Source organism: Gymnoscopelus braueri (assembly GCF_963280865.1).
Source record: "Gymnoscopelus braueri genome assembly, chromosome: 9".
NCBI classification, from domain to species: domain Eukaryota; kingdom Metazoa; phylum Chordata; class Actinopteri; order Myctophiformes; family Myctophidae; genus Gymnoscopelus; species Gymnoscopelus braueri.
Window position 1 is genome coordinate 52,076,839 of NC_137610.1, and position 27,782 is coordinate 52,104,620.

The 27,782-nt window shown below is 43.0% G+C and overlaps 2 protein-coding genes across 7 annotated transcripts in view; one reads left to right on the forward strand and one right to left on the reverse strand.

The window, feature by feature from the left end:
* Nucleotides 1–6,286, forward strand: part of myo5c (myosin VC) — an 84,508-nt gene extending 78,222 nt beyond the window's left edge. For all 6 annotated transcript variants that reach the window (XM_080436877.1, XM_080436876.1, XM_080436875.1 and 3 more), the window contains 4 exons: nt 1,226–1,511; nt 3,398–3,572; nt 4,394–4,474; nt 5,602–6,286. In XM_080436877.1, coding sequence (XP_080293003.1) covers nt 1,226–1,511; nt 3,398–3,572; nt 4,394–4,474; nt 5,602–5,754 — 695 coding nt within the window. In that variant the 3' untranslated portion in view covers nt 5,755–6,286. The remainder of the gene's footprint in view (nt 1–1,225; nt 1,512–3,397; nt 3,573–4,393; nt 4,475–5,601) is intronic.
* Nucleotides 6,287–13,532: 7,246 nt separating this feature from the next.
* LOC308092373 (uncharacterized protein) lies at nt 13,533–27,645 on the reverse strand (the record flags this gene model as incomplete). The annotated part of the gene is made up of 4 exons (XM_080438224.1): nt 13,533–13,555; nt 13,615–14,664; nt 20,013–20,309; nt 27,534–27,645. 4 exons carry the CDS (start codon nt 27,643–27,645, stop codon nt 13,533–13,535), a joined length of 1,482 nt encoding a protein of 493 aa, XP_080294350.1.
* Between the last annotated feature and the right edge of the window lie 137 nt (nt 27,646–27,782).

Here is a 27,782-nt window from a genome sequence, read left to right on the forward strand (position 1 = left end):
CATCCAGTGTTAAATCGTTCGCCATTAACGGTGGCCTCGCAGGAAATTTCAACGCATGTTTGACTATCATGAGACTCCACAATGACTAGCAGTAGAGAGAAAAACAACTTTGCCTCGGTTATAATAGACGAATCTCCCTAACCCACGCGCTCCCATTCTGACAACGGAGGGGGTTTAAAAAATGACGACACGGGAATCTATGGAAAAAAAGAACGCCACTTTTCACGTCGGTCGGTGAGTAACGAGACATCAAAGACAACACTTAATTTGTCCGGTATTCTCCTTTAACAATAGCGTCCTCGAAGCCGACAAAACCATGGAAAGTTAGTAACATTGTTCTTTGGGAGAAATGGTGTTAGTGTTCCGTGGTGAAATATTGTTAGAGGGCTGAGGGCAGACCAAACGCCGGTTTCCAGTGAGCATAGGTCCTCCGTACAGCTCCGCCCAGAGTCAAATCTAAGGTAAAAAAAACAGCAGAGGGCGCTGTTTTTCCTTCTTTTTTTACGATGGGTTCCCAGATTGAGGATCCTTTGATAAATCTCACTTGGACGTTGGCGTTAGGGCAAATATAAGGAAAAAATAAGCCGTTTTTTACACTCCATTTGATAAATGAGGGCCAGTATACCCTGTAGGCTATACACTTTACTATATGTTGGTTTGTTGACTGTTGAGTGATAAAAAAATGTTGCACATTAAGCTAATCATCTGGGGAACCCCCCCGCAAAAAAAACAAACATTTGGGGACCCCCCTAGGGTTGAGAACCCATGGTCTAACGCAGAGGTCTTCAACAGGGGGTCCGTGACCCCTAGTGGGTCCGCGGAGGTACTGCAGGGGGTCCGCGAAATTGATGTTTGATTAAACAATATTTTTGTTTGAAAAAAAAAACATTTTTTTTCTTTTTTTCCCCCAAATATCAAATTGTCTTTAAACATAACATGAATCCATAGCAAACAGATAAATGGATGCACAATAACATGGTATGTTTATACATATTTTGTAGAGAATTTTTATTTTGCACACCTACTGGGGCAGGTGCGTAGGAGCAGGCAATATAAAACACAATTTTATACATAAATATACAATATATGTGGTAGCCCCCCCTACCCTACGAGGTAGGGGGTCCCTGCTCCATCTACCCATCAGTTTGGGGGTCCCTGGCCTGAAAAGTTTGAGAACCCATGGTCTAACGCATATATCAAACGTGTGGTTTGTTCTGCCATGCAGTACCAGGCATGTTGGAGCATGAGAGCCTCCAGGGCGTGTGCAGCATGAAGCCTCCAGGCTTCAGGAAGCGCTCCAGCAGCGTGTGTGAAGGCGGCGAGGCCTTCAGCATCGGCTCCATCCTGCAGCAGCTCAGCGTGTTCCAGAGCACCATGCTGCAGCACGGCATGGAGAAGGCCATGCTGGGCCAGGCGGTCAAGCAGATGTTCTTCCTCATCGGGGCCGTCACCATCAACAACGTCCTGCTCCGAAAAGACATGTCCTCCTGCAGGAAGGGCATGCAGATCAGGTGGGTGTTGTTTACATCGCGTTGCGTCGTCGCCATTGTAGTGGCAGGAATTATAAGTATACATGTACCTTACTTCAGTATGACTCGTAAAAGAGCTATTCTCACAAAAGGGTTTGCCTGCCATTGACGAGATTTCTCGTCTTTTTCTGCTATGGCGCAGCCTGCCACCGACGAGAAAGACGATTTTTGTATTATTGTTTTTTACACAGAACCAGGAGATAACGTGATCCGAAGATTTACTGCTCCATTCACTTCCTGGTTAAAGTATTTCGGAAATATTCGGTATCTCTGCTCCTGTGTTTTACTATGTATTTGTGGCGAGACGTGCTATTTTCAACGCCGTATAACAAGCGAACGGGAGGTCGTGATGACAAAAATCTTTGGCAGTCTGGGCCTTGTTTAGTAGTATATACTCTGGCAGTGAAAGAGTTAATGACAAAAGTTCTCCCGGAGCAGAGACTGCCACATGCAATGCAGCCTCCAGAATATTAGACATAATTATGTACCCTGTATACAACAAGAGAATACAACTAGATGGCGGCTTGGTTGGTGGACGGATCCATAAATGGCTATGACCATGCTACATTTAGAAGCAGTTACTCTGACAGACTACCAACGGGTGAAAACATGGTTTGCTTATTAAACTGTGAGTTGTAAATGGACCTGCATAGTGGGCAAAATGTCCTCTCAGCAGAGGCTCGTGGTTGCAGTTTGAGCGGAAATGAAGGCATATCTATTATCAAGTGACAAAACATTCTAGATCATACATGGGCAACTGGCGGCCCGGGGGCCACATGCGACCCTCACCTTCACTTAATGCGGCCCGCAGGTTAATATCAGAATACTGATATATTATTGATCCAAACATGCAAACATGACCCGCTTTAATTACTCTAATTACTTAGCTTAAAGGGGTAGTTCACCCCCCAAATAACTTTTTTTCTATTGATTACTCACCCCATGGAGCCTTGAATTCATGGATATTTTTTTGTTTTTGTCGCATTCCTTCCTTTATTATTTGATTATAATAAATTTAGCCCCATTGATTCCGGTAGGAGACACAAATGCATTTGTGTCTCCTACCGGAATCAATGGGGACACATTTATTATAATCAAATTATTGGCTTAGGAATGTGACAAAAACAAAAAAATATCTATGAATTCAAGGCTCCAGATGGTCAGTAATCAATAGAAAAAAAGTTATTTTGGGGGTGAACTACCCCTTTAATGACTAATGTTAAAATTCTATTGTCTTTTTTTAAGTCCAATTTATGTGTATTTAAGTTCATAAAGTATAAGTATAACTAAATGCATTTGAAATTAAATAAAATTTTTACTTTTCAGGATTCCAATTCAAAAATAGCAGATCTACAAGCTCAAAACGTGTCACACAACGGCACGTTTTGTGCTTGTAGATCGGCTATTTGTGCTACTTTTGTGTGACATAGAATGGCGAATAAAGTTAAAATACGGAGAGACAGTATATACAATGTGGCCCTCTGGAGTGAGTGTGGAAATATAGTGGCCCCTCTCCATCATCAAAGTTGCATCACCCCTGTTCTAGTATGAAATGTACGCAATTGTACATTTTTAATTTCTGAAATGTATTTCTTAACTTTTGTAAGTGAACTAGTGTCTGTGTATTGTATCTGTATTATGTTGTTGTGTATGATGTGTATTTGGGTGTGACGGACCCCAGGAAGAATAGCCATGCTTAGGCAAGTGCTAATAGGGATCCATAGTAAATTAAAGTAAAGTAAACATCAGTTACCTGAAGGAGTTGCTGAAGGATGAAGATATTCAGAGCAGTAATTCCATGGACTCTCTGAGCCTGAAGCCGCTGTCTCTGTCTACTTCAATACATGTACATTTCTCTACTGTTTTAGGTGTAACATCAGTTACCTGGAGGAGTGGCTGAAGGACAAAGATCTTCAGAGCTCTAATGCCATGGACACTCTGAAGCCGCTGTCTCAGGCTGCATGGCTGCTGCAGGTCAACAAATCTACTGACGACGACGCCAAGGAGATCATAGAAACCTGCTCTGAACTCAACCCTGTGCAGGTAACAACATGAAATAAAATAAAATAATAGGAACCTGCTCTGAAGTCAGCCCTGTGCAGTTAACAACATGCGCTCTTAAAAAAAGGTTGATTTCACGGTTTCTCAACGTCAGGTTCGGGGAACACCAAATGGACCCTCAGGGCTCTGTAACTCTGAGAGTGCACAAATGGAACCAAATGGAACCGTAATTGGGTCCATCTGCTTCCATTTGTACACTCTCAGAGTTAAAGGGATATTTCACTTTCAAAAAAGCCCCCCAGACCGTTTTTAAGTTGCTTGATTCAGTATTTAGATATTTGATATTCATTTTATTTTATTTTATCTTCCTATACAAATACTTTCTTCATTTTCATTATTTCATCAAATATCTAAATACTGAATCAAGCAACTTAAAAACTGTCTGGGGTGCTCACAATTGCCTGAGTAGACGATAAAATTACCCAAAGTGTTTTTGAAAGTGAAATTTTCCCTTTAAATAAACACTGAGGATTTTACAGTTGTATCAAAACATACGTAAACTGAACTCATACAGTATATTCATATATCTTGATCTTTTTATGTTCTCTTTAATGTTAGATTTTTTTTCTCCCTGACCCCTCCCCTCCTTTTTTGTTCTTCTCCCTTTCTGAAAAACAACAACAATGATAAATGCTAAACAGTAACACAAACACTAATTCCACCACTTTTTTTTACCTGTAAACCAGTGATAACGTTGATTCTGATTGCAATTATAAAGGTTTGAGAACCAACTGGTCTATTTCTCTATAGAAAACGGTGTTCTGTGCAAAATTGACTTTAAAAAAAATATATTGTATTTGCAGATTGTCAAGATTTTGAACTCCTACACGCCCATTGATGACTTTGAGAAGAGAGTGGTGCCATCGTTTGTGCGCAAAGTACAGGTGAGCTAGCTGCTGTTTAAAGCATACTGTACAAAGTGTAGGTGAGCTAGCTGCTGTTTAAAATCCAGTGGTGTAAAGTAACTAAGTACATTTACTGAAGTACGGTACTTAAATACAATTTTGAGGTATTTGTACTTTACTTGAGTATTTCCAATTTCCAATACTTTTACTTCTACTCCACTACATCTCAGAGGCAAATATTGTAATTTTACTCCACTACAATTATTTAAAAACTTTAGTTACTTTGCAGATATAAAATAATATATTATAAAAAATATGTATTAACCACTTTAGCCCTATTTTATACATAGGCTATTTGAAAATAGCAGAGCTACAAGCTCACAACGCGTCGCATCGCGACGCGTTGTGAGCTTGTAGATCGGCTATTCTCAAACATTTCAGTACTTTTACTTTTGGTACTTTAAGTACATTTTGATACCAATACTTTTGTACTTTTACTCAAGTAAGTTTTGAATTCCGGACTTTTATTTGTAACAGAGTACTTCCACAGTTCCGCAGTATTGATACTTTTACTTAAGTAAAACATTTTCCACCACTAAAATATACATTATATATTATATTGAGATTCTTTATTAGGAATAACCCCTTGAGATGCAGCATCTCGTCTTCTCGTACTATATACTGTAAACATACAATACAAAGACAGAAAAACTAAATATCAAACAGACCAAAAACACAACCCATAAGACAGCACAAAATTAGCTTGTAGATCTTCTATTTTTGAAATATCGTGAATATTTGTGCAAATCTTTGAATATATATATTGTTGCTATATCAGTGGTGCTCCAACTTTTCCATGTCAAGGACCCCCAAAATTATATGTATTCGGCCGCGGACCCCCCATCTCAAAATATGTTGTACCAGGGACCCCCAGAAGCACAGATCGGAGTTAAAAATGTTTGCTTTAAAACATATAATACATATTCAAAGATTTGCAGTTTACACACATTTTCAAGATAAAAGAAAAATGTACAAGCTCGTAGCGATATGAGCTTGTATATCAGCTATTTTTGAATAGCCAAAGAAATCTAAAAATGACAGGGATGCGTTCCCGGTCTCAAAGGGTTATTAGAAACCTTCTCTGACGTTCTTGTGTTCTGTTCCAGTCGTTGCTTCAGGAACAGGAAGGATCCACACAGCTCATGCTGGACGCCCAGTATCGCTTTCAGGTCACCTTCCCTTTCTGTGCGTCCGCTCAGCCACTGGAGCTGCTGCAGGTCCCCACCAGCCTGAAGCTGGGGTTCCTCACCCGGGTTTGAACCCCCCGCTCAGCCACTGGAGCTGCTGCAGGTCCCCACCAGCCTGAAGCTGGGGTTCCTCACCCGGGTTTGAACCCCCCGCTCAGCCACTGGAGCTGCTGCAGGTCCCCACCAGCCTGAAGCTGGGGTTCCTCACCCGGTTTTGAACCCCCGCTCAGCCACTGGAGCTGCTACTGCAGGTCCCCACCAGCCTGAAGCTGGGGTTCCTCACCCGGGTTTGAACCCCCCGCTCAGCCACTGGAGCTGCCGCAGGTCCCCACCAGCCTGAAGCTGGGGTTCCTCACCCGGGTTTGAACCGTCCCCCCGCCCGCCACCGCTCACCCACTGGAGCTGCTGCTGCAGGTCCCTATACCAGCCCTGAGGCTGGGGTTGGTTCCTCACCCGGGTTTGAACCCCCCGCTCAGCCACTGGAGCTGCTGCTGCAGGTTGACTGATGGTTCTTTTCGACCACAAGGAACTAAGACTAAGTGAACTAATGTTCAACATATTTCACAGGTTCAGGGTTTATTTCCATTACACTGCACGCAGTGGTGGAAAGTAACTAAGTACATTTACTTAAAGGAGAATTCCGGACAAATTAAGTGTTATCTTTGATGTCTCGTTACTCACCTACCGATGTGAAAAGTAGCGTTCTTTTTTTTCATATATTCCCCTGTCGTCATTTTTTAAACACCCTCCGTTGTTATAATGGGAGCCGCTGGGTTAGTGAAGTTCGTCTATTATAACCGACGCAAAGTTGTTTTTTTCACTACTAGTATTCATAGTAGAGTCTCATGATAGTCAAACATGCGTTGAAACTATCTGCGAGGCTGCCGTCAATGGCGAACGATTTAACACTGGTTGCTTGTTTCCAGATTCTGGCAACACGAGTTGCCAGGTTCTGGAAGAAACAAGCAACCAGTGTTAAATCGTTCGCCATTAACGGCAGGCTCGCAGGAATTTTCAGCGCATGTTTGACTATCATGAGACTCTACAATGAATCGTAGTAGAGAAAAAAATAACATTGCATCGGTTATAATAGACGAACTTCACTAACCCAGCGGCTCCCATTATAACAACGGAGGGTGTTTAAAAAATGACGACAGGGGAATATATGAAAAAAAAGAACGCTACTTTTCACATCGGTAGGTGAGTAACGAGACATCAAAGATAACACTTAATTTGTCCGGAATTCTCCTTTAAGTACTGTACTTAAGTACAATTTTGAGGTATTTGTACTTTGCTTGAGTATTTCCAATTTCCAATACTTTTACTTCTACTCCACTACATCTCAGAGGCAAATATTGTACTTTTACTCCACTACATTTATTTGAAAACTTTAGTCACTAGTTAGTTTGCAGATATAAATTATTACATTATGAAACATACATTAACCACTTTAGCTCTATTTTATACCTAGGCTATTTGAAAATAGCCGATCTACAAGCTCACAACGTGTCGCATCGCGACGCTTTGTGAGCTTGTAGATCTGCTATTTTCAAATATTTTAGTACTTTTACTTTTGGTACTTTAAGTACATTTTGATGCCAATACTTCTGTACTTTTACTCAAGTACATTTTGAATTCTGGACTTTTACTTGTAACAGAGTATTTTTATATTGCAGTATTGGTACTTTTACTTAAGTAAAGAATTTGAGTACTTTTTCCACCACTGCACTACAGCCCGCTTTCTGATTGATTGATTGATTGATTGAAAACTCTATTAGTCAAAAATGTAAACAACGCGGGGGTTCAGTTAAACACTTGGGCTAAACAAAACAAAAACATCCTGGGGACTTGTTTCCATTGTGGCCCTATGTATTCAATCGACAAAGCTTAGGATATTAAAGTCATAGTTCACCCCCAACGTGACCTTTTTTTCTAGCGATTAGTCACACCATGGACACTTGAATTCATGGATATTGTTTAGTTTTTCTCACATTCCTAAACCAATAATCTGATGACCAGCATCAAATTATTGGCTTAGTAATGCGACAAAAAAAATATATATATATCCATGAATTCTCCAAGGTGACTAATCGATAGGGGAAAAAAATGTTTTGGCTGAACTATCCCTTTAATGCATGTCATCAACAAATACAAACTATATTTACAGAGGAGAAAAAGGATAAAACGGGGCGGCAGTGTGAATGATTTTTCCCCTCATCTTCCCCTCATCCCCTCATTTCAAGGGGGGATATCCATCTCCACTTGTGGTTTTCTGACAGATGTGCTTTTTATTTTTTCAGGACAGTTTTCAAAGAAGCCAGTGATTTATTGATTTATAGATTTTTTGATACCATTATAAGGTTCTCAGAAGCTCATTTAGGTCATGCTCAACAGTGTTGATTTTGACAGCAAATTTTTATTTCGTTTTAGTCAGTCTTTTGAATAAAATTCCATTTAGTTTTAGTCATATTTTAGTCATCTGAAATGTTTTAGTTTTTGTCTAGTTTCAGTCGACTAAATATCATACGATTATAGTCGACTAAATATACAGTTGATTTAGTTGACTAAAATGTGTTTTGGCGGTGCCTTGATGGCGTCATAATGCCTGATTTTACACTTGGTTGCATGCTGGAAATAGTAGATCGGCTCAAAACATAAAATGTTTTGTCTTTTATCTCTTCTCCACTAGTCCCTCCCTAACATTTTAGTATATTTAGTCTTAGTTTTAGTCATCATAGCTTAGTTTTTGTTTAGTTTTCGTCAGTGAAAAAAGGTAGTCGACCAACATTTTTCGCCAACAAATCAACACTGCTCAGGAGGTAGCGGTACAGCAGTGGTTTCCAAACTTTTTAGCTGGAGACTCAAAAGAGAAATTCGATGACTTCCCGGGACCCCAAACAAGTGAAAAATTGCCGATCTACAAGCTCACAACAACACGTCTTATAGAGCGTCGCAGTTCCCGCCCACTTCCTGTTTTTTTTGGTGCCGGAAGAAAAAACTCAATGCATTTTTCCATTGACATTTCCAAAAATATTTATATCTATTAATTTAAGCCTCGAATCAAGCCATCATGAGATGACATGAATCATGACCATAAAACGTTTTTTTCTGTGATTCTTTTTTATTTTATATTTAATTATATGATATACTATATTTAATAAATACCCTTTGTTTTGCCGTTTTCAAAAAAAAATAATCACAGAATCAAACGTTTTATGGTCATGATTCATGTCATGTCATGATGGCTTGATTCGAGGCTTAAATGAATAGATATAAATATTTTTGGAAATGTCAATGGAAAAATGCATTGAGTTTTTTCTTCCGGCACCAAAAAAAACAGGAAGTGGGCGGGAACTGCGACACTCTATAGCCTGAAGTTCGGCTATTTTCACTACTTCTTTATTTATTTATAAAACATTTAGCATCTGTCTGTGTCATTTTTGATTTTAGCGTTGGCTATTCAAACATAGCAGATCTACAAACTCACAGCACGTCACTCTGTGCCGTGCTGTGAGCTTGTACATCTGCTATTTTTGAAAAAATAAAATTAAAAAAAAAAGTGTTTGAGAGATTGTTGAATAATTTAGCATTTCTTTTATCACAAATCTTCTCTTGTGGGGGGTCCCTGGCACAAAACATTTTCAGATGGGGGGGGTGGGCAAATACATATCATTTTGGGGTTCCTTGGCACGAAAAAAGTTTGAGAACCACTGATATGACCGACTGATGGATTCTATCTTAGCCTAGGGGCAAAAAAAAAAAAAAAAGTGGCTCGGTTCCTCGGTTCGATTCCCGGTGCCCAGAGCACCGTTGTTGCATCATTATGGACAGGATCTGTTTCCTGTCTCTCCCTGTTTCCTGTCTCTCCCTGTTTCCTGTCTCTCCACACTGTGAATGTCAATTAAGGCAATAAAAATAATTGCTGTTCGACAGATATTTTTGATGAATTGCTTGTATTGTATCCTTTACTCTTTCTCTCTCTCTCACACACGCACGCACATACGCACACACGCGCGCACACACACACACACACACACACACACACGGTCAAGATGATCTGCTGCAGTTCAAGCCGAGCATCAGAATGGAGAAGAAAGTTGATTTAAGAGACTTTGACCGTGGCCTGAAACCGTTGACTCAAGGCAGAATGAATCCATTCTGTCATGTTGTAGAAGCCAAATTGACCCTATATTACCATCCCAATGTTGTAGCAGAAATCGAGTCTCATCAGACCCAATCTGGGAGCCAAAAAAAAAAAGTTTTATCAAACTTCTGTTGGTTTTTTTGTTGAGCCTGTGTGAATTGTAGCCTCAGTTTCCAGTTCTTAGTCCATTACGCATTTGTGCCACTTAAAATTTCTTTGGCTATTCAAAAAATAGCAGATCTACAAGCTCATAGCGCGGCACCGAGTGCCAGGCTATGAGCTTGTAGATCTGCTATTTTTGAAAAATCTTGAAAATGTGTGCAAATCGTTGAATATAATAATATAATAATATATATAATAATATAATGGCAGGTTTGGTGCGCCTTGGAGCAAACGGTGCCTCCTGCAGGTCAGCATGTTACGTTTGTGACGTCCACCGTCGACCAGCCATCGACTGACCTTCTCGACAATTCTAATATAGGAATTAGATTTTTTTTTTAACACAAATCTTCTCTTCTGGGGGTCCACTGTAACAGTCGGCCTTTACCTTGAAAGGATAACCAATAACTAAAAGGAAAAACAACGGGATCGGCAGGTTTTTATAGCTGAACGTTTTATTTATATAGTCGCCACACAAATTAACAATTGACCGTTCAAACAGTAAATAAAATACACTGTGGGATTTAAATAGACTTCTGCCCTATCTCTTTCCCTAACAAACAAAAGAAATAAACAAACAAATAAATCAACAATCCATAGTTACTTCACATATCCCCTCCCAACTCAAACAATTCCCAATGTCCTTTGTAACCCCTTAGATCACAATTTCATTCATTACATTATATTACATTACAGTCATTTAGCAGACACTTTTATCCAAAGCAACTTACAATAAGTGCATTCAACAAAGGTAGGCAAGAAAACTACTAATCACCAGAAGTCTTAAGTGCATGCTCTTCTAAAACAAGCAACTAAGAGTATACCGAGCGCTAAGGTAAAAGTGTAATATATCAGCTACCTACTATCTTAAACAGATGAGATAAATTTGAAAATCAAATGAGCAAGAGCTAAAACAAATACGTGTATCAAATAAACAAGATCCAATAAAACAAGAGCTCGTACAAATAATTAACAACAAGTATTCAAACATAACAAATAAACAACTACTCAATGTAAGGTAGAACGCCACCGCAGACAGATGCTTTAACAATAATAAACAGTTCATGCGTTAGTGTCCGAACGGCCTCTTCTTCCCACGCTCCCGAGTAAGTCTATTAGCAGTGGTGGAAAGTAACTAAGTACATTTATTTAAGTACTGTACTTAATTATTATTTTATTTTGAGGTATTTGTACTATACTGGAGTAGGTCCAATTTTCAATACTTTTACTTCTACTCCACTACATCTTGGATCCAAATATTATACTTTTACTCCACTCCCTTTTAAAATAGCTTGTAGATCTGCTATTTTCAAAGGATTTTTATGAATTTTATACATTTAAAAAAAATCTCCGTAACAAGTACTTTTACTTTTGATACTTTAAGTACATTTTTATACCAATACTTTTTTACTTTTCCTCAAGTCAATTTTGAATTCTAAACATTTACTTGTAACAGAGTATTTCTACATTGCAGTATTGGTACTTTTACTTAAGTTTTTACTTAACTTCCTTAGTTACAAATGAAACGATAACAATCTTCCGCACAAGACGGTCCAAGGTAACTTAAAGTTCGGGGTACCCCTTAAGTTTGAAATCCACCGGAACAGAGACTATGGATTTATCTCGGCAACCGGCGGTTCATTCATAGATCCTGGCTGGTGACACCGTCAATCCGTTCTCCGCCGGGCTCGGCAGCTCCTAACTTTCGGCTGCAGTTTACTCTTTGGTTTAGACTTTGTCACTAAAACCGTAATACTGGCGCAGAGGAGATCTCCTCTCTCTTCCACCGGTTGCTTCTGGTACACAGGTTTGTTTGTTCCCCCCTGTACCACACCCTGTATCTGTAAAGTAGCGTGTGGTATCAATCATTCAATCACCTACAGTAATCAGACCCATTACCCCTCACGTGAACTGGAAATGTTCTGGAAATGTTCATATTGACTTAAAGTCACTTCATAGTTTCCAACATGTTACATATCAATCACATACAATAACATGCATAGGCCAAGCAGATAAATATAATAATATAATGTGCCACACACCACTGTTTTTATTGATTTTATTCCTTAGTCTAAGCCTTTAACCTCACAAAACTAAGCCTAAACCTAACCTTAACCTCACAAAAACTATGCCTAAATCTCTCCTTAACCTAAGAAAAAAACTATGCCTAAATCTGTCCTTAACCTCACAAAAACTATTCCTATAAATCTGTCCTTAACCTCACAAAAAAAACTATGCCTAAATCTGTCCTTAACCTAACAAAAACTATGCCTAAATCTGTCCTTAACCTCACAAAAAACTATGCCTAAATCTATCCTTAACCTAAGAAAAAAAAAGCCTAAATCTGTCCTTAACCTAAGAAGAAAACTATGCCTAAATCTGTCCTTAACCTCACAAAAGAATTATGCCTAAATCTGTCCTTAACCTAAGAAAAAAACTATGCCTAAATCTGTCCTTAACCTCACAAAAACTATGCCTAAATCTGTCCTTAACCTAACAAAAAAACGATGCCTAAATCTGTCCTTAACCTAAGAAAAAAACTATGCCTAAATCTGTCCTTAACCTCACAAAAAACTATGCCTAAATCTGTCCTTAACCTAACAAAAACTATGCCTAAATCTGTCCTTAACCTAAGAAAAAAACTATGCCTAAATCCGTCCTTAACCTAAGAAAGAAACTATGCCTAAATCTGTCCTTAACCTAAGAAAAAAACTATGCCTAAATCTGTCCTTAACCTAACAAAAAAATTATGCCTAAATCTGTCCTTAACCTAACAAAAACTATGCCTAAATCTAAAAACTATGCCTAAATATGTCCTTAACCTAACAAAAAAACTATGCCTAACCCATGTTTTGAACCCGTGATCTTGGGTAAATCTAAAGAAAGGGGGCCACACCCCCTCTTTCTGCATTATGCAGTTGAAAAACAGCAAAAAATAAAGAAATAATTTCAAATAGCCTAAGTACAGTGTATAAACGGTTGTATCGGCAAGTGTGCACCAATATATTGCCGAAAGTTACAATGTGATGTTGTTTGAGGTGAGAGAAGCTTTTTACTCAAAATCTCCAACGGTCAGTGGTAGGTCTTCTCTTCTGAATGAGTTCTCTCATGACATTTGAGATAACTGCTCTGGCTGAACCATTTACCACACTGGTTACAGTGGTAGGGCTTCTGTCCTGTATGCATTCTTTGGTGTATTGTGAGATAACTGCTCTGGCTGAACCGTTTCCCACACTGGTCACAGTGGTAGGGCTTCTGTCCTGTATGAATTCTTTGGTGTATTGTGAGATAACCGCTGTGGCTGAACCGTTTCCCACACTGGTCACAGTGGTAGGGCTTCTGTCCTGTATGAATTCTTTGGTGAATTTTGAGACTACTGCTCGTGCTGAACCGTTTCCCACACTGGTCACAGTGGTAGGGCTTCTGTCCTGTATGAATTCTCTGGTGAATTTTGAGAGCACTGCTCGTGCTGAACCTGGTCCCACACTGATCACAATGGTAGGGTTTCTGTCCTGTATGAATTATCTGGTGATATGTGAGATGACTTCTATAGCTGAACCGTTTCCCACACTGGTCACAGTGGTAGGGCTTCTGTCCTGTATGAATTCTTTGGTGTATTGTGAGATAACTGCTCTGGCTGAACCGTTTCCCACACTGGTCACAGTGGTAGGGCTTCTGTCCTGTATGAATTCTTTGGTGTATTTTGAGATAACCGCTGTGGCTGAACCGTTTCCCACACTGGTCACAGTGGTAGGGCTTCTGTCCTGTATGAATTCTCTGGTGAATTTTGAGACTACTGCTCGTGCTGAACCGTTTCCCACACTGGTCACATGTGTACGGTTTCTCTCCTGTATGAATTATCTGGTGATTTTTGAGAGCACTGCTCGTGCTGAACCTGGTCCCACACTGGTCACAATGGTAGGGTTTCTGTCCTGTATGAATTATCTGGTGATATGTGAGACGACTGCTATAGCTGAACCGTTTCCCACACTGGTCACAGCGGTAAGGCTTCTCTCCTGTATGAATTCTCTGGTGATCTTTGAGACTACTGTCGCGGCTGAAGCTTATCCCACATTGGTCACAGGTGTAGGGCTTCTCTCCTGTATGAATTCTCTGGTGATCTTTGAGACTACTGTCGCGGCTGAAGCTTATCCCACACTGATCACAGGTGTAGGGCTTCTCTCCTGTATGAATTCTCTGGTGATCTTTGAGACTACTGTCGCGGCTGAACCTGGTCCCACACTGATCACAGCTGTAGGGCTTCTCTCCTGTATGAATTCTCTGGTGTCGTTTCAGACTACTGTTCATGCTGAACCTGGTCCCACACTGGTCACAGCTGTAGGGCTTCTCTCCTGTATGAATCCTTTGGTGTCGTTTCAGACCACTGCTCTGGCTGAACCTGGTCCCACACTGGTCACAGCAGTAAGGCTTCTCCCCTGTATGAATTCTCTGGTGATTTTTGAGAGTACTGTCCATGTTGAAGCTTATCCCACATTGGTCACAGGTGTAGGGCTTCTCTCCTGTATGAATTCTCTGGTGTCGTTTCAGATGACTGTTCGTGCTGAACCTGGTCCCACACTGGTCACAGGTGTAGGGCTTCTCTCCTGTATGAATTCTCTGGTGTTGTTTGAGATGTTTATTTCTGCTGTAGATACGTTTGAGTTGGGCAGGAAAGACATCTGGGATGGAGAATGAGGAGAGAGAAAAAACATGAAATGTTTTGTATTAGTAAGTCAGCCTTGCCGAGCCATGAGGCCCATAGGGGGTTAGGAGGCTATTTTCAAAAGAGTAATGTTATACCATATTACTGATCTAATTAACGCTGCATTACTCGTTACATGAACATGATTTGTTTTTGTTTCTGACCAAGATAAAAGCTGTGTGTGTGTGTGTGTGTGTGTGTGTGTGTGTGTGTGTGCGTGCGTCCATTGTTTACATCCGGGTGCTCGTCGTGGAGTCTATACAGCTCTAAACAGCGCGTCCACAAGGCGGCGCCGTCCCCGGTCCCTGGTCCCCATCGGGGGTCCATGGACCACCTCCTACCCAGGGACGGTGGCTCCCGGGGCGGGTAGAGCGGGCGAGTGTGCACCCGGCACTGTGCCGTGAGGCACTGGGCTCCCTGGCCCTTGCCCTGTGTGAAGGGGAGAGCCAGGGAGAAGGGCCGACTGGTGCCATCTCGTAGGTAGGGACCATGCCCAGGAAGAGGCCTCTTGCTGGGGCAGCGATGGGTTCAGCATGGCCCAAAATCCTGGTTCTAAAAAAAAAAACTTTTTTTTTTCTAAGTGTCCAGGGCCCTCGAGGAAGTGGGCGCCTGCCTTCCTGCCTTCTGGGGATTTTCTTGCAGTTGCCTGGAAGGCCGACCTGTGCCATCGGGTAGTTATGCCCAGGACAGAGGCCTCTTCCTGGGGTAAGCGATGGATTCAGTGAGGCTCAAAATCATGGTTCTCAAAAAAAGTGTCAGCATGGGCTCCAGAGGCTCCAGAGGTCCCCGGGGACCACCTGGAGGACCCCCGGCCAAAAATCTCAACTTTTTTTGGCTTCACGATCTGCTCTTTTTCGGGCTAAAACGGGCAGTACCTCCCGGACTGTGGGTCGCCCGAGGCCGGCGGAGGGCTCGTTGGATCCGGGCCGGGGCTGCGCACGCGTCGGGTCCCTGGGTGGCTGCCCGGGCAAACTGCGGCCGAAAAACCCGGGAAAAAATGTACCAAATGTGAAAATCGCACTATGTTTGCAGGCCCCGCGAGGCCTGGGGCTCTGGCCCCTCCCCTGCGTGAAATTTCGCGTGGGGGGAAAGTGACCACTGGTGCCAGAGGATAGGTGAGGACCATGCCCAGGAAGAGGCTCCTTCCCGGGGTGGCGGCGGGTCGGCGAGAGGCCCCAAATCCTGGAGGTTTCGGAAAAAGCCAGGATTTCTTGGCCAGAGCCAGAGCTCCCGGGAAGCTCTGGGCTCAAGGCCTCTCCCCTGCGTGAAATGTTGCTTGGGGGGAGAGGTGGCCACTTGTGCCAGTGGCGGCGCTGCAAGGGGCCCCAAATCCTGGAGGTTTCGGAAAAAGACGGGATTTTTTTCAAAGTCCAGAGGTCCCACGAGGCCCTGGGCTCCCGACTTCTCCCCTACGCGAAATGTCGCTTGGGGGGAGAGGTGGCCACTTGTGCCAGAGGGTACCTAGAGAGACCATGCCCGGAACTGGGGCATGGTCCCGGGGCAGTGTCGGGGCGCGAGTGGCCCCCTTGTCCTGGATGTCCGCGTCGTACCTCCCTGTCTCCTGCCCGCAGCCCAGGAGGCGCCTGGCTCGCGCCTGGCTCGCGCCTGGCTCGCGCCGGGCTCGTGCCTGCCTCCCTCCTTTGAAAAAGTCTCCCGGGCGAGGCGCCGACTCGCTCCAGAACGTACCTTGGCCGTGGCGATGCCCGGCGCGAGGCTCCGTCTCGGCACCTCTGGTGCACCTCTGGTTGCTCGGCGGACGCTGCTTGCAGCCTGCGGGCCCGACCAGGCGCGGAGGGACCACGTGCGGAGAGGCCCCACGTGCGGAGAGGCCCCGGCCTCCTCCGCACTCCTCCGCGGCCCAAACGCACATTTCGATCTATAAGGCCTTAATTATCATTTGAAAAAAAAAAACATTAAGAGTATATAAAAGCCATTTAAAATGCTTATAATATTCAAATACACGTTACAGAATTTTATTTTTAAACGCATTTTTGCATGCTCCACCTCCAACCTGGACCTTATCTTTTTCCTCGTACTCCGGCTCCAAGACGTGCATCAGTTTGTTGAAGCCTTTGCCTTCAACAAAGCTGAGTGGCAGCATGTCTGTTGCGGTCATCTGTGTGATGAGCTGATTTATTTTATTTTCCTGACCGACCAGGGTCACAGCGGCGGCTAGCCCTGGTCCGGAGCGTTAGTGAGTTCTCTCTAACGCTCTGCCAGTCGAGCTGCTCTGCTCTGGAAAAATCCATTACCGTGCGAGGTCTCCGACTTTAGTACAAATAAACCAAACTATTTAGCTATTTAGCTAAACAAAGGCAGTTTTGTGTTGTTGAAAGTCTATTGTCCAGGGCGGGAAGCAGGGCCGGATACAGAAATTATTAACTGGGGGGGCATTAATAAATGCTGGGGGGGCTGCTTCCTCCGGAAAAAAAAATTGGGGGGCCCAAAACCATTTGGGAAAATGCGTAGGAAAATATGCATTTTGGCACAGTTAGACCTATAAAAAAAATAATCCGTTTTTTCGGCTGTTTGTGTATTACTGCTTCCTATTGTTCTTTTGGGCTTGTTTTCCTAGGCTTCTTTCTCTCGCAATATCTGGCAACACTGCCCATGGAAAATCAGGGCAGAGGATTATTTGAATTGTGCAATGATACATGATGGAATATGATTAAGGATTATTTTGATTATGGTAAGCTCACATTTCATATCATTGGGGGGGCAGTCAGGGCATTTGGGGGGGCATTGCCCCCCCCTTGCCCATGCCTAGATCCGGCCCTGGCGGGAAGCCTCTCAGCACCCCACCTTCTCTGTATAATACACTTTTTGGGCAGAAAATAAAATATGTCCACCAGACGGAAATTATTGTATTTAGTCCACTGCGCCCCCTACAGATCTGGTCAACATAAACTACCATTGACCAGATCTGTATTTTCTGCCCAAAAACTGTATTAAACAGAGAAGGTGGGGTGCTGAGAGGCTTCCCACCCTCGAGAATAGACCCTGGAGAATAGACAAACTACACAAAACAGCCTTGGTTTCAGTGAATAGCTAAATTGTTTTGTTTATCTTTACTAAAGTTGGAGACCAATACGGTAGTGGAATTTTCGGTCTATGAGCAGAGCAGCGCACCTGGTAGAGCGTTAGAGAGAACTTACTAACGCTCTGGACCAGGGCTAAGCGGCGGCGGGTAGTACACGATGTAATGCAGGCCTGTGTTTGGATCTGGCTAGCTCCAGGGTCGTTGAGGTTTCCCTCCAGGTGTTTCTTATGCAAGTGATTTCTCAGCGATCCAGTCAAACTCTTAGACAGTATGCCAGTTTAACTGGACACAACCTGCACGCCGCTTGTGTGCCATCTTCTTCCAAATCAAAATACTCCCGACATCGCTGATCGCACGTGTTGTTTACACTCAATGCACTGGGAATGTGTCAACCCACAATGCCAAGCTGCTGACCAGCGCTGCAGAAATGAGTGACACGCAAATGATCCATGTTAATACTTAATTGACACGTATTTTAGCTGTTTTAAATGCAAGCTTTTATGAAGACATGACAGTAATTTGGGTACAAAATGTAAAACTGTAAAACAAATCTTTAAAAAATAGAATAAAATCAAATATATATATATATATATATATTTTTTTTAATAGCCAAATCGTATTAACAAAACAGTAAGTAGGAGCAGCCCTGTTAGTGGAATAACCGAATATCCACGCACACCCCTAGTCTCAGTCCAAGTAGATAGGGACAACACTTGTTGTCGACGTAAGCACAACATTTTAGATCTCTTTAGAGAGTTTAAAACTCATTTCAGTTCCACCGGAGTTTGGTGCCAGCAGTTAGCACATAGCAGTGACATAAGGTAGTTTTTTGCCTTGCCCTTGAATATAATTATATAATATAAAGGCAGAGAGTGACATGGTTTGTTTTTCGCCTTGAAAACAATGAAAGGCAGAGAATGTTGCCATACTGTCTGCCTCCCTGGGACTCAAAATGTCCCTGGCTGGGACCCATTCAAATGACCCGTGGGTCCTGGGCTAAGGATAATTATTGTTCCAAATGTGGAATATGCAGCATAAAAAGAGTTGAGGGACTGTGGACTATTTTGTTTTATAGACTTGCAATTATTCCGTTTGGCTGATTGGTGGCTCTTATTCCAATAAATTGGATTATGTTCTTAAAGGTTTCATGACGTTCAGTTTTACCACACATTAAAAGTCTTTGTCATGGTCCTTCAAACGTGTATAGAAAGTTTTAACAAAAAATGCCACTCCATTGATCCATGGCAGGTGTTTTTCTCTCACATTTCTAAAGCCTTTTCAACTGCAATGAAAAAATAAATCTTTGCCTGCGGGTGTCGCTGGTGAGGGATTTTGCCTGTCAATCATCGCCTCTGCTCCGCCCCCCCCCCCCAAAGGAAAGGATAGGGGAGGGGAGGGGCGAGGAGGAGAGTGGGCGGGATTAAACGACTGTGACCTCACTGTCGAAGGGCCAAGCTCAGATTACTTTTCAGCCTAATTATTCAGAAAACCCCAGACCACAGAAAATCCACTGAAATGTTTATATATATTTTTTAGGTGTATTTGAGGTCATAAAACCCCCAAAAAAACATACAAAATAAAAAAAGTGAAAATGAATGTCATAGAACCTTTAAAGGAGCTGGCTAAACAGATTGTGTTGCACATCTCTTTTTTTTTCCTTATTATTTTTGTGGGGGGGGGGGGGTGTATATATAATATAATATATTACTCTCTAAGTCATATAATATTATTACTTTGTTTAGGAGTAGGCCTAATATGTTAAGTAACATATTTTTTTCCTCAGTAATATCGTCCAACATTGGTCAGCTGGGGATCAAACTCCAACCTCCCAATCTCGGGGACGGACGCTCTAACCACATTAACTGGGCTGGTGTACGTGCTGCAATGTAGTACCATCCGATAATGTTCTACATTTAGGACGGCAACAACAACTGCCAGGCACAGATTGGCCGTTGGAACATTCCTGGCCTGCCGGATGACTGATTTTTCTTGCAGCTGTCTCTCTCTCTCTCTCTCTCTCTCTCTCTCTCTCTCTCTCTCTCTCTCTCTCTCTCTCTCTCTCTCTCTCTCTCTCTCTCTCAAACGCACGCACGCACGCACGCGCAGACACACACACACACACACACACACACACACACACACACACAGTGCTTATCTACAGTTGATTTAGTGCTGGAAGGAAGCATTACTCCGTTACTCCACCGAGTACCGACAACATTTCTGTACATCTGCTTTCTATTGAAGATGAAAGAAAAGTGTACAGGGACGTAAAAACATGCACACACCTATTCTGTGTAACTTTATCACAGGCTGCTTCAGCATGGCTTGCTGGTAGATCTCTGGCTGTTCCTCCTCTGACGCAGCGGCTGGAACGCTGTTGGACGACGTCTCTCTTTTAAAAACCCCAAATAGTTCATCTCCTTCGGTCCACTTTGATGGTCGACATTCGAGGTCCGGTTCTACCGTTTGGGATCTGACTTTACTTGCTGACATGTTCATGGTCTTGAGGTCAGTAGGACACTGGTAATGACTTGAGCCCAGTCCTCCGCTCCGCTTCCCGACTAAACTCTCCCAGATCAACACTGGACAGAACAGTGCTTACATATTAAACCAGGACCAACCCACTGCTCCACCCACTGCTCCACCCACTCTCCACCCACTGCTCCACCCACTCTCCACCCACTGCTCCACCCACTCTGCACTCACTCTCCGCCAGCAGTGGCTCAGGGGGTGGCCGGTAGAGCGGCCAGACGGGAACCGCAAGGATCCCATGCAGTTCGATCCCGGGCTCCCCCAGACTTAGTGTCGAAGTGTCCTTGAGCAAGACGCTGAACCCCTAATTGCTCCCGATGAGCAGGTTGGTGCCTTGCGTGGTTTCCTCCTCCATCGGTGTGTGAATGTGTGTGTGTGAATGGGTGAATGTAATGCACAATCTATGTAAAGCGCTTTTGGATAAAAGCGCTATATAAATGCACCATTCACCATTTACCACCCACTCTCCACCCACATATGGGTACATGCATCCAGATCACTGCTGGAAAGTAACGAGGTGCATTTACTCAAGTGCTGTACTTGAGCTGTACATGACATCATGTGCAACACCAGTGTTACCTGCTCTCTGACTACATCACATCATGTGTAACACCAGTGTTACCTGCTCTCTGACTACATCACATCATATGTAACACCAGTGTTACCTGCTCTCTGACTACATGACATCACATGTAACACCAGTGATACCTGCTCTCTGACTACATGACATCACATCAAATCACTTATTGTCGTCATCCTCTTTGGATCGATTGATTGACTGTCAGGCAGCAGTGGATATATATAGAGCTGCTATCAGTGGTGTAAAGTAACTAAGTACATTTACTCAAGTACTTTACTTAAGTGCAATTTTGAGGTACTTTTACTTTACTGGAGTATTTCCAATTGTCTGTACTTTTACTTCTACTCCACTACATCTCAGAGGCAAATATTGTACTTTTACTCCACTACAATTATTTGAAAACATTAGTTACTAGTTACTTTGCAAATATAAATGAGTACATTATAAAACATACATTAACCACTTTAGCCCTATTTTATACCTCGGCTATTTGAAAATAGCCGATCTACAAGCCCACAAAGCGTCGCATCGCGACGCGTTGTGAGCTTGTAGATCGGCTATTTTCAAACTTTTTAGTACTTTTACTTTTGGTACTTTAAGTACATTTTGATACCAATACTTTTGTACTTTTACTCAAGTGAATTTTGAATTGCGGACTTTTACTTGTAACGGAGTACTTCTGCATTGCAGTATTGATACTTTTACTTAAGTAAAACATTTGAATACTTTTTCCACCACTGGCTGCTATGAAGCAGAGGTCGCAATAGGATTTGGTTCCCACAGACGCACAGCGATTCTTTGACCCTGGGCCCTATGCTGGTGGAGGTTGATCCTGACAGGTTTAACCACACCAGTTTGATCACAGGAGAGAGTCCGAACTAACAACAGCTAAATCTCTTTTCCTTTGTTACTAGGATTACTAGAACTACCTCACAATATCCGGAACACATTTTCTTCAGAATAACAAACAATCAAAAGGTAGCCTACTGCACATTATCGTGAAATGTAAATGTTGACCTTTAAAACATGGAGGAAGACGTTATCGCTGTGTGTCTGCGGTTCCCACACTTTTTAGCTCGAGACTCAAAAGATAATTTAATTTGTATAATTTGTTTGATTTTTTATATGAAATACTTAAAGAAAAAATATATATGTATTTCATTTGTAAAAAAAAGTACGAGGGGGGATTTAAAAAAAAATATTTGGTATAATAATAATTAAAGAATATGCTACAGTGTCACAAAAAAGTTTGCAAAAATAGCAGATCTACAATTGCAAAGCTTTGTGAGCTTGTGGATCAGCAATTTTTTTTAAAGAAAATAAAAAAAGTGAAAGTTGTTAAAGAATCAGAATCAGAATCAGAATCAGTTTTATTGTCACATCACAGGTTTACAAGGTAAAAAAGTGGGTGAAATTCTTTTTTGTACATCGTTCCCATCGCAACGTTAGTTTCCATAGAAAGAAGAGGGGGGGGGGAGAAGAAGAGGGTGGGGGCAGGTGGGAAGGAGATCAAAAACAAGAGAGCAACAGAAGGCCAGACAAGTTATCTACATATTTACAAATTACCTGAGATAATAAATAAAACTAAAAAAACTAAACTAAGGTGCCTGAGCATAGCAGCAATGTATTGTACTGTGCATGTTATACTTATACTGTGCATGATAGACAAGGACGTTAAGGTGCTTAAGGAGCACAATAAAAAGACCCAAAAAAAAGTCAGTGCGTTATACAAGGGATTAAGGTGCAAAAGGTCAGTGCGTGTCCACCTAGAGTGGACTGACCCTAGTATAATCCGCATGTAGCTCCATGAGGGAGTGCAACAAAAAGTCATTTGTACCTGGTGTAGTCCACAGGTGTGTCCGAGGGGGGGGCTAAAGTCCAAGTCATTGTCCCTGGTATAATCCACAGGTGTGTTCAGGAAGAGCCAGAAAAAGTCTGCGCCGCCTGCTGTCAGGCTGCTGAACTCATCCAGGCTTATGCCCCATTCAGCATTCTGACAGCGGCTGGATTGAAACTACACCAAAATCTGGTGGTGGAACTCTTGATACTGCGGTAGAGCCCCTTGCCCGGTCGCGGTCGTTGTAGGGGGTTGAACAGTCTATGACTTGGGTGGTGCTTGTCCTTGATGATGCGCTTGGCTTTGACCACGCACCGCTTTTTGTACAGTTCCTGGAGCGCTGGGAGCTCGATTCCCATTATCCGCTCTGCCGATCGCACTACTCGTTGTAGGCTGACCTTTTCTCGGGCAGTGCAGTTCCCGTACCAGGCCGTGACACAGCCTGTTAGGATGCCTTCGACAGAACTGTTGTAGTACAGCCTGAGGATGCGACGTCCTACTCCGAGCTTCTTCAGGCGGCGGAGCCAGTACAGTCGCTGCTGAGCCTTTTTCCTCACGTGTGTGGAGTGCGTCTCCCATTTGAGGTCCTCCTCGATGTGTACTCCGAGGAACTTGAACTCGCTGACCCTTTCCACTGCAGCACCGTCGATGAGGATGGGCGCATGGTCTCTCCGCGGCCTCCTGAAGTCCACGATCAGTTCTTTGGTCTTGTCGACGTTAAGAGAGAGGTTGTTCTCACGGCACCAGTGTGCCAGTGATTTGATCTCCTCTCTGTAGTCAGACTCGTCGTTGTTGACGATTCGGCCTATCACTGTCGTGTCGTCCGCGTACTTTATGATGGTGTTGGAGACATGTGTGGCTATGCAGTCATACGTGTACAGGGAGTAGAGGAGAGGGCTCAGCACGCATCCCTGGGGTGCTCCGGTGTTGAGGGTCAGGGGGTCGGATGTGATGCTGCCCATTCTCACCACCTGATGTCGGTTGGACAAGAAGTCCTGTATCCAGTCGCACATGCTTGGGTGTAGCCCTAGGTGTCTGAGCTTTTTGTCAAGTATTGCTGGGACAATGGTGTTGAATGCTGAGCTGTAGTCCACGAACAGCATACGTACATATTTGTCCTTCAGCAGCTTGTTGTCCATGTGCGAGAGGACGGTGTGGAGAGCCATGGCAATAGCGTCGTCGGTGGATCTGTTTTTGCGGTATGCATACTGCCACGGATCCAGCGAGGCAGGTAGCGTGGAGCTGATGTATTCCCTCACCAGTTTCTCGAAACACTTGCTGACGATCGGGGTGAGAGCAACAGGTCTCCAGTCGTTCAGGCATGTCACTTTGGCCTTTTTGGGAATGGGCACAATGGTTGACATTTTGAACCCTGCAGGGACCACAGCCAGGGAGAGGGAGAGGTTAAAGATGTCAGCGAAGACACCCGCCAGCTGGTCTGCACATGTCTTAAGGACCCGGCCTGGAATCCCATCAGGTCCGGCTGCCTTGTGGATGTTGACCCGTGTGAAGGCTGTACGCACTTCTCTCTCCGAGATGGTTAGAGGAGGGTTCTCCTCTGCTGGTGCTGCTGATGGCCCCGCTTGGCTGCCGCGGTTGGAGCTGATCTCAAACCGGCCGTAGAAAGTGTTCAGTTCGTTGGGGAGGGAGGCAGGCGGGTTCACCTCGCTTCTGGTTCTTGTTTTGCAGTCTGTCAAGGTGTGTACTGCCTGCCATGTGCTCCTGATGTCGCCACTGCTGAGTTTGTCTTGCATCTTTTTTGTGTAGGCCTTTTTCGCCTTCCTGATGGCGCTGTTTAGGGCCGCGCGCGTCGTGTTGCGCGTTTCCACGTCGCCAGATTTGAAACCAGCGTCCCGTTCATGCAGATGTGCACGTACTCCGCTGTCCATCCATGGTTTCTGATTGGGATAGATCCGAACTGTCTTTTTTGGGACTATGTCATCTATGCACTTGCTGATAAAGCCAGTGACTGAGTCTGAGAGTTCGTTGATGTTATTCCCAGCGGCGTTCTTAAACATCCCCCAGTCAGTCTGGTAGAAGCAGGATTGTAGCATAGCGTCTGTGTCCTCAGACCAGATTCGGATTTCCTTCTCAACGACCGGCTCCCTTTTTAGCCTCTGTTTGTAGGCAGGTAGCAGCTGGATGGCGTCGTGGTCAGAGCTTCCTAGCGGTGGGCGGCGGAGAGCTTTGTATCCATCCTTGAAGGGCGTGTAGCAGTGGTCAAGAATATTGTCACCACGGGTACTGCAGGCGACATGCTGGTGGAATTTGGGAAAGACCTTTTTTAAGTCTGTCCGGTTGAAGTCGCCTAGGCAGATGACTGCGCAGTCCGGGTGGCGATTTTCTTGTGCACTGATCGCCTGGTGTAATTCCCTCATAGCTGTGTCCTTATTAGCTCCAGGATGAATGTAAACAACGGCTACAATCACGATGCTGAAGTCGCGTGGTAGGTAGAAAGGACGGCAGGCTATGATTAAAAGTTCAAGGTCTGGTGAGCAGTGACTGTCTAGGATTTTAACATCTTTGCACCAGTTGTTGTTGATCAAGGCACAAACTCCCCCCCCACGTTGCTTACCGCTCAGTACAGGGTCTCTGTCTTTCCTATACGCGGTGAAGCCAGGAGGAGTGATAGAAGAATCAGATGCTAACTCCGTTAGCCACGTCTCTGTTAGCACAACAACACAGGTCCTCCTCGTCTCTGCGTTGTATTTAACGCGCGCCAGTAAGTCGTCCATAGTGGTCACTGTTCTTGATTCACACAGAGATCTAACGTTCGCTAGCAGGATTGAAGGCAGTGCAGGTTTATATCCACGTTTTGTTGTTCTTACGAGAAGACCCGCTCTAGTGCCTCGCCGCCACGGTCTTTTTCGACGGGGGTATGTTGTTGATCCGGCCGGAACAAAGGGTACCCCACCCCCCCCCCCAGCCGAGCGGGAGGTTTTCGGCAAAAAAGTCCGGAATTCTGTGTGTAATCGCTGTGCTGATGTCCATAAGTGCTTGTCTGTCATAACTCCTTAGACACGCGACGGTGTAGGGAAAAAAGAGAAGGCTAAAAAATACTAAAAAGATGGAAAAACGTTGCGATGCTACGGAGCTTGTACGAATGCGGCCGTCTTTCATGGCGCTTCCGGTTCCAGAGAGTCCGAACTAACAACAGCTAAATCTCTTTTCCTTTGTTACTAGGATTACTAGAACTACCTCACAATATCCGGAACACATTTTCTTCAGAATAACAAACAATCAAAAGGTAGCCTACTGCACATTATCGTGAAATGTAAATGTTGACCTTTAAAACATGGAGGAAGACGTTATCGCTGTGTGTCTGCGGTTCCCACACTTTTTAGCTCGAGACTCAAAAGATAATTTAATTTGTATAATTTGTTTGATTTTTTATATGAAATACTTAAAGAAAAAATATATATGTATTTCATTTGTAAAAAAAAGTACGAGGGGGGATTTAAAAAAAAATATTTGGTATAATAATAATTAAAGAATATGCTACAGTGTCACAAAAAAGTTTGCAAAAATAGCAGATCTACAATTGCAAAGCTTTGTGAGCTTGTGGATCAGCAATTTTTTTTAAAGAAAATAAAAAAAGTGAAAGTTGTTAAAGCTGCACTATGTAATTTTCCTCTTCTACCCCGGATTTGAACCGGGGTCTTTTTTACCATTGAGTTCATAGAGCCTGCCTGCTTGCTCAGGGGATAAATTTAATCTTGACCATCAGGTCAAAATCAGTATCAAACCAGAAACATAATGGTTCCTTTTCTCAGAGTTAAATTACTATATCAAATGTATGAAGCCATTTTGAAAATAGCTGATCTATAAGCAGCACACAACACGTCGGCGAAATAGCCAAAGTTTAAATAGGCGGCTGAAGTGGTTAATGTATGTTTTGTAGGTAGGCTACTAATAATCAAAATCTACAAAGTAACTAGTAACTAAAGTTACAGAGTAAAAAGAGTAAAAAGCATAATATTTGTCTCTGAGATGTAGTGGAGTAAAAGTATTGAAAATTGGAAATACTCCAGCAAAGTAAAATCTCTCTCTCTCTCTCTCTCTCTCTCTCTCTCTCTCTTTACAGTGAGAGAGAGAGAGAGAGAGATAGAGAGAATTTCCAATTTACTATACTTTTACTTCTACTCCACTATATCTCAGAGGCAAATATTGTACGTTTTACTCTGTAACATTAGTTACTTTTTAGATTTTTAACTATTATCATAAAATATACATTAACCCCTTCAGCCCTATATAAACTTAAAAGTCTATTTGAAAACTAGCTTTATTGTTGGAAGCTGTTGTTTTTATGTTTCTGTGGCTGAGACGCGCCACGCTGCCCCCTACAGGAGGCTGTGTTGTATTACTGCTCGTTGGTAAATCACAAGAACTCAGTGCGCTCTACGCGGATCTCTCTCTTTCCCAGGTGTTTCGCCCAGGTGGGCGTGGTTTTAAGGTTAGGTTAAGAAGGCAGTGGTTCCCAAACAGTGGGTCGGGACCCATTTTTTTTATTTGAAAAAAAAAGAATATATATATATATATATATATATATATATATATATATATATATATATATATATATATATATATTTCAAAAATATTTTTTCTAAATGATTCATACAAAAATAATCAAAATTCCATAAAAAAATTATGTTAAAAAGTGCTTTAGAAATAGTGAAAACAGCAATGCATTATGAGCTTGTAGATCGGCTATTTTCACTAGTTTGGGTCCCGGCAGGAAGACATCACATCAAATATCTCTTTTTGGCATCTTTTCTGTGAGGTTTAGGGTTAGGTTTACCAGGCACACAACCACGCCCACCTGGGCGAAACACCAAAGAAAGAGGGAGTCCCACGTACGCTCTATGACGTCACTGGCGCCAGTGCACTCAGAAAACTGAGCGCCCTTCATCATCACCACCAGCCTCATCATCCTCATCAGCTGGTGTTCTGCATCCAGCTCTGCCTCCATCACATCACATCATCACAGACCCTTATAATAAACACATAGAAACATAACGGGACATCATTATTTATAATCATCATCATAAATATATGAGATTATTAGTGCCTGGCGGCATTGACATGGCGACCCAGCAGGAGCAGGAA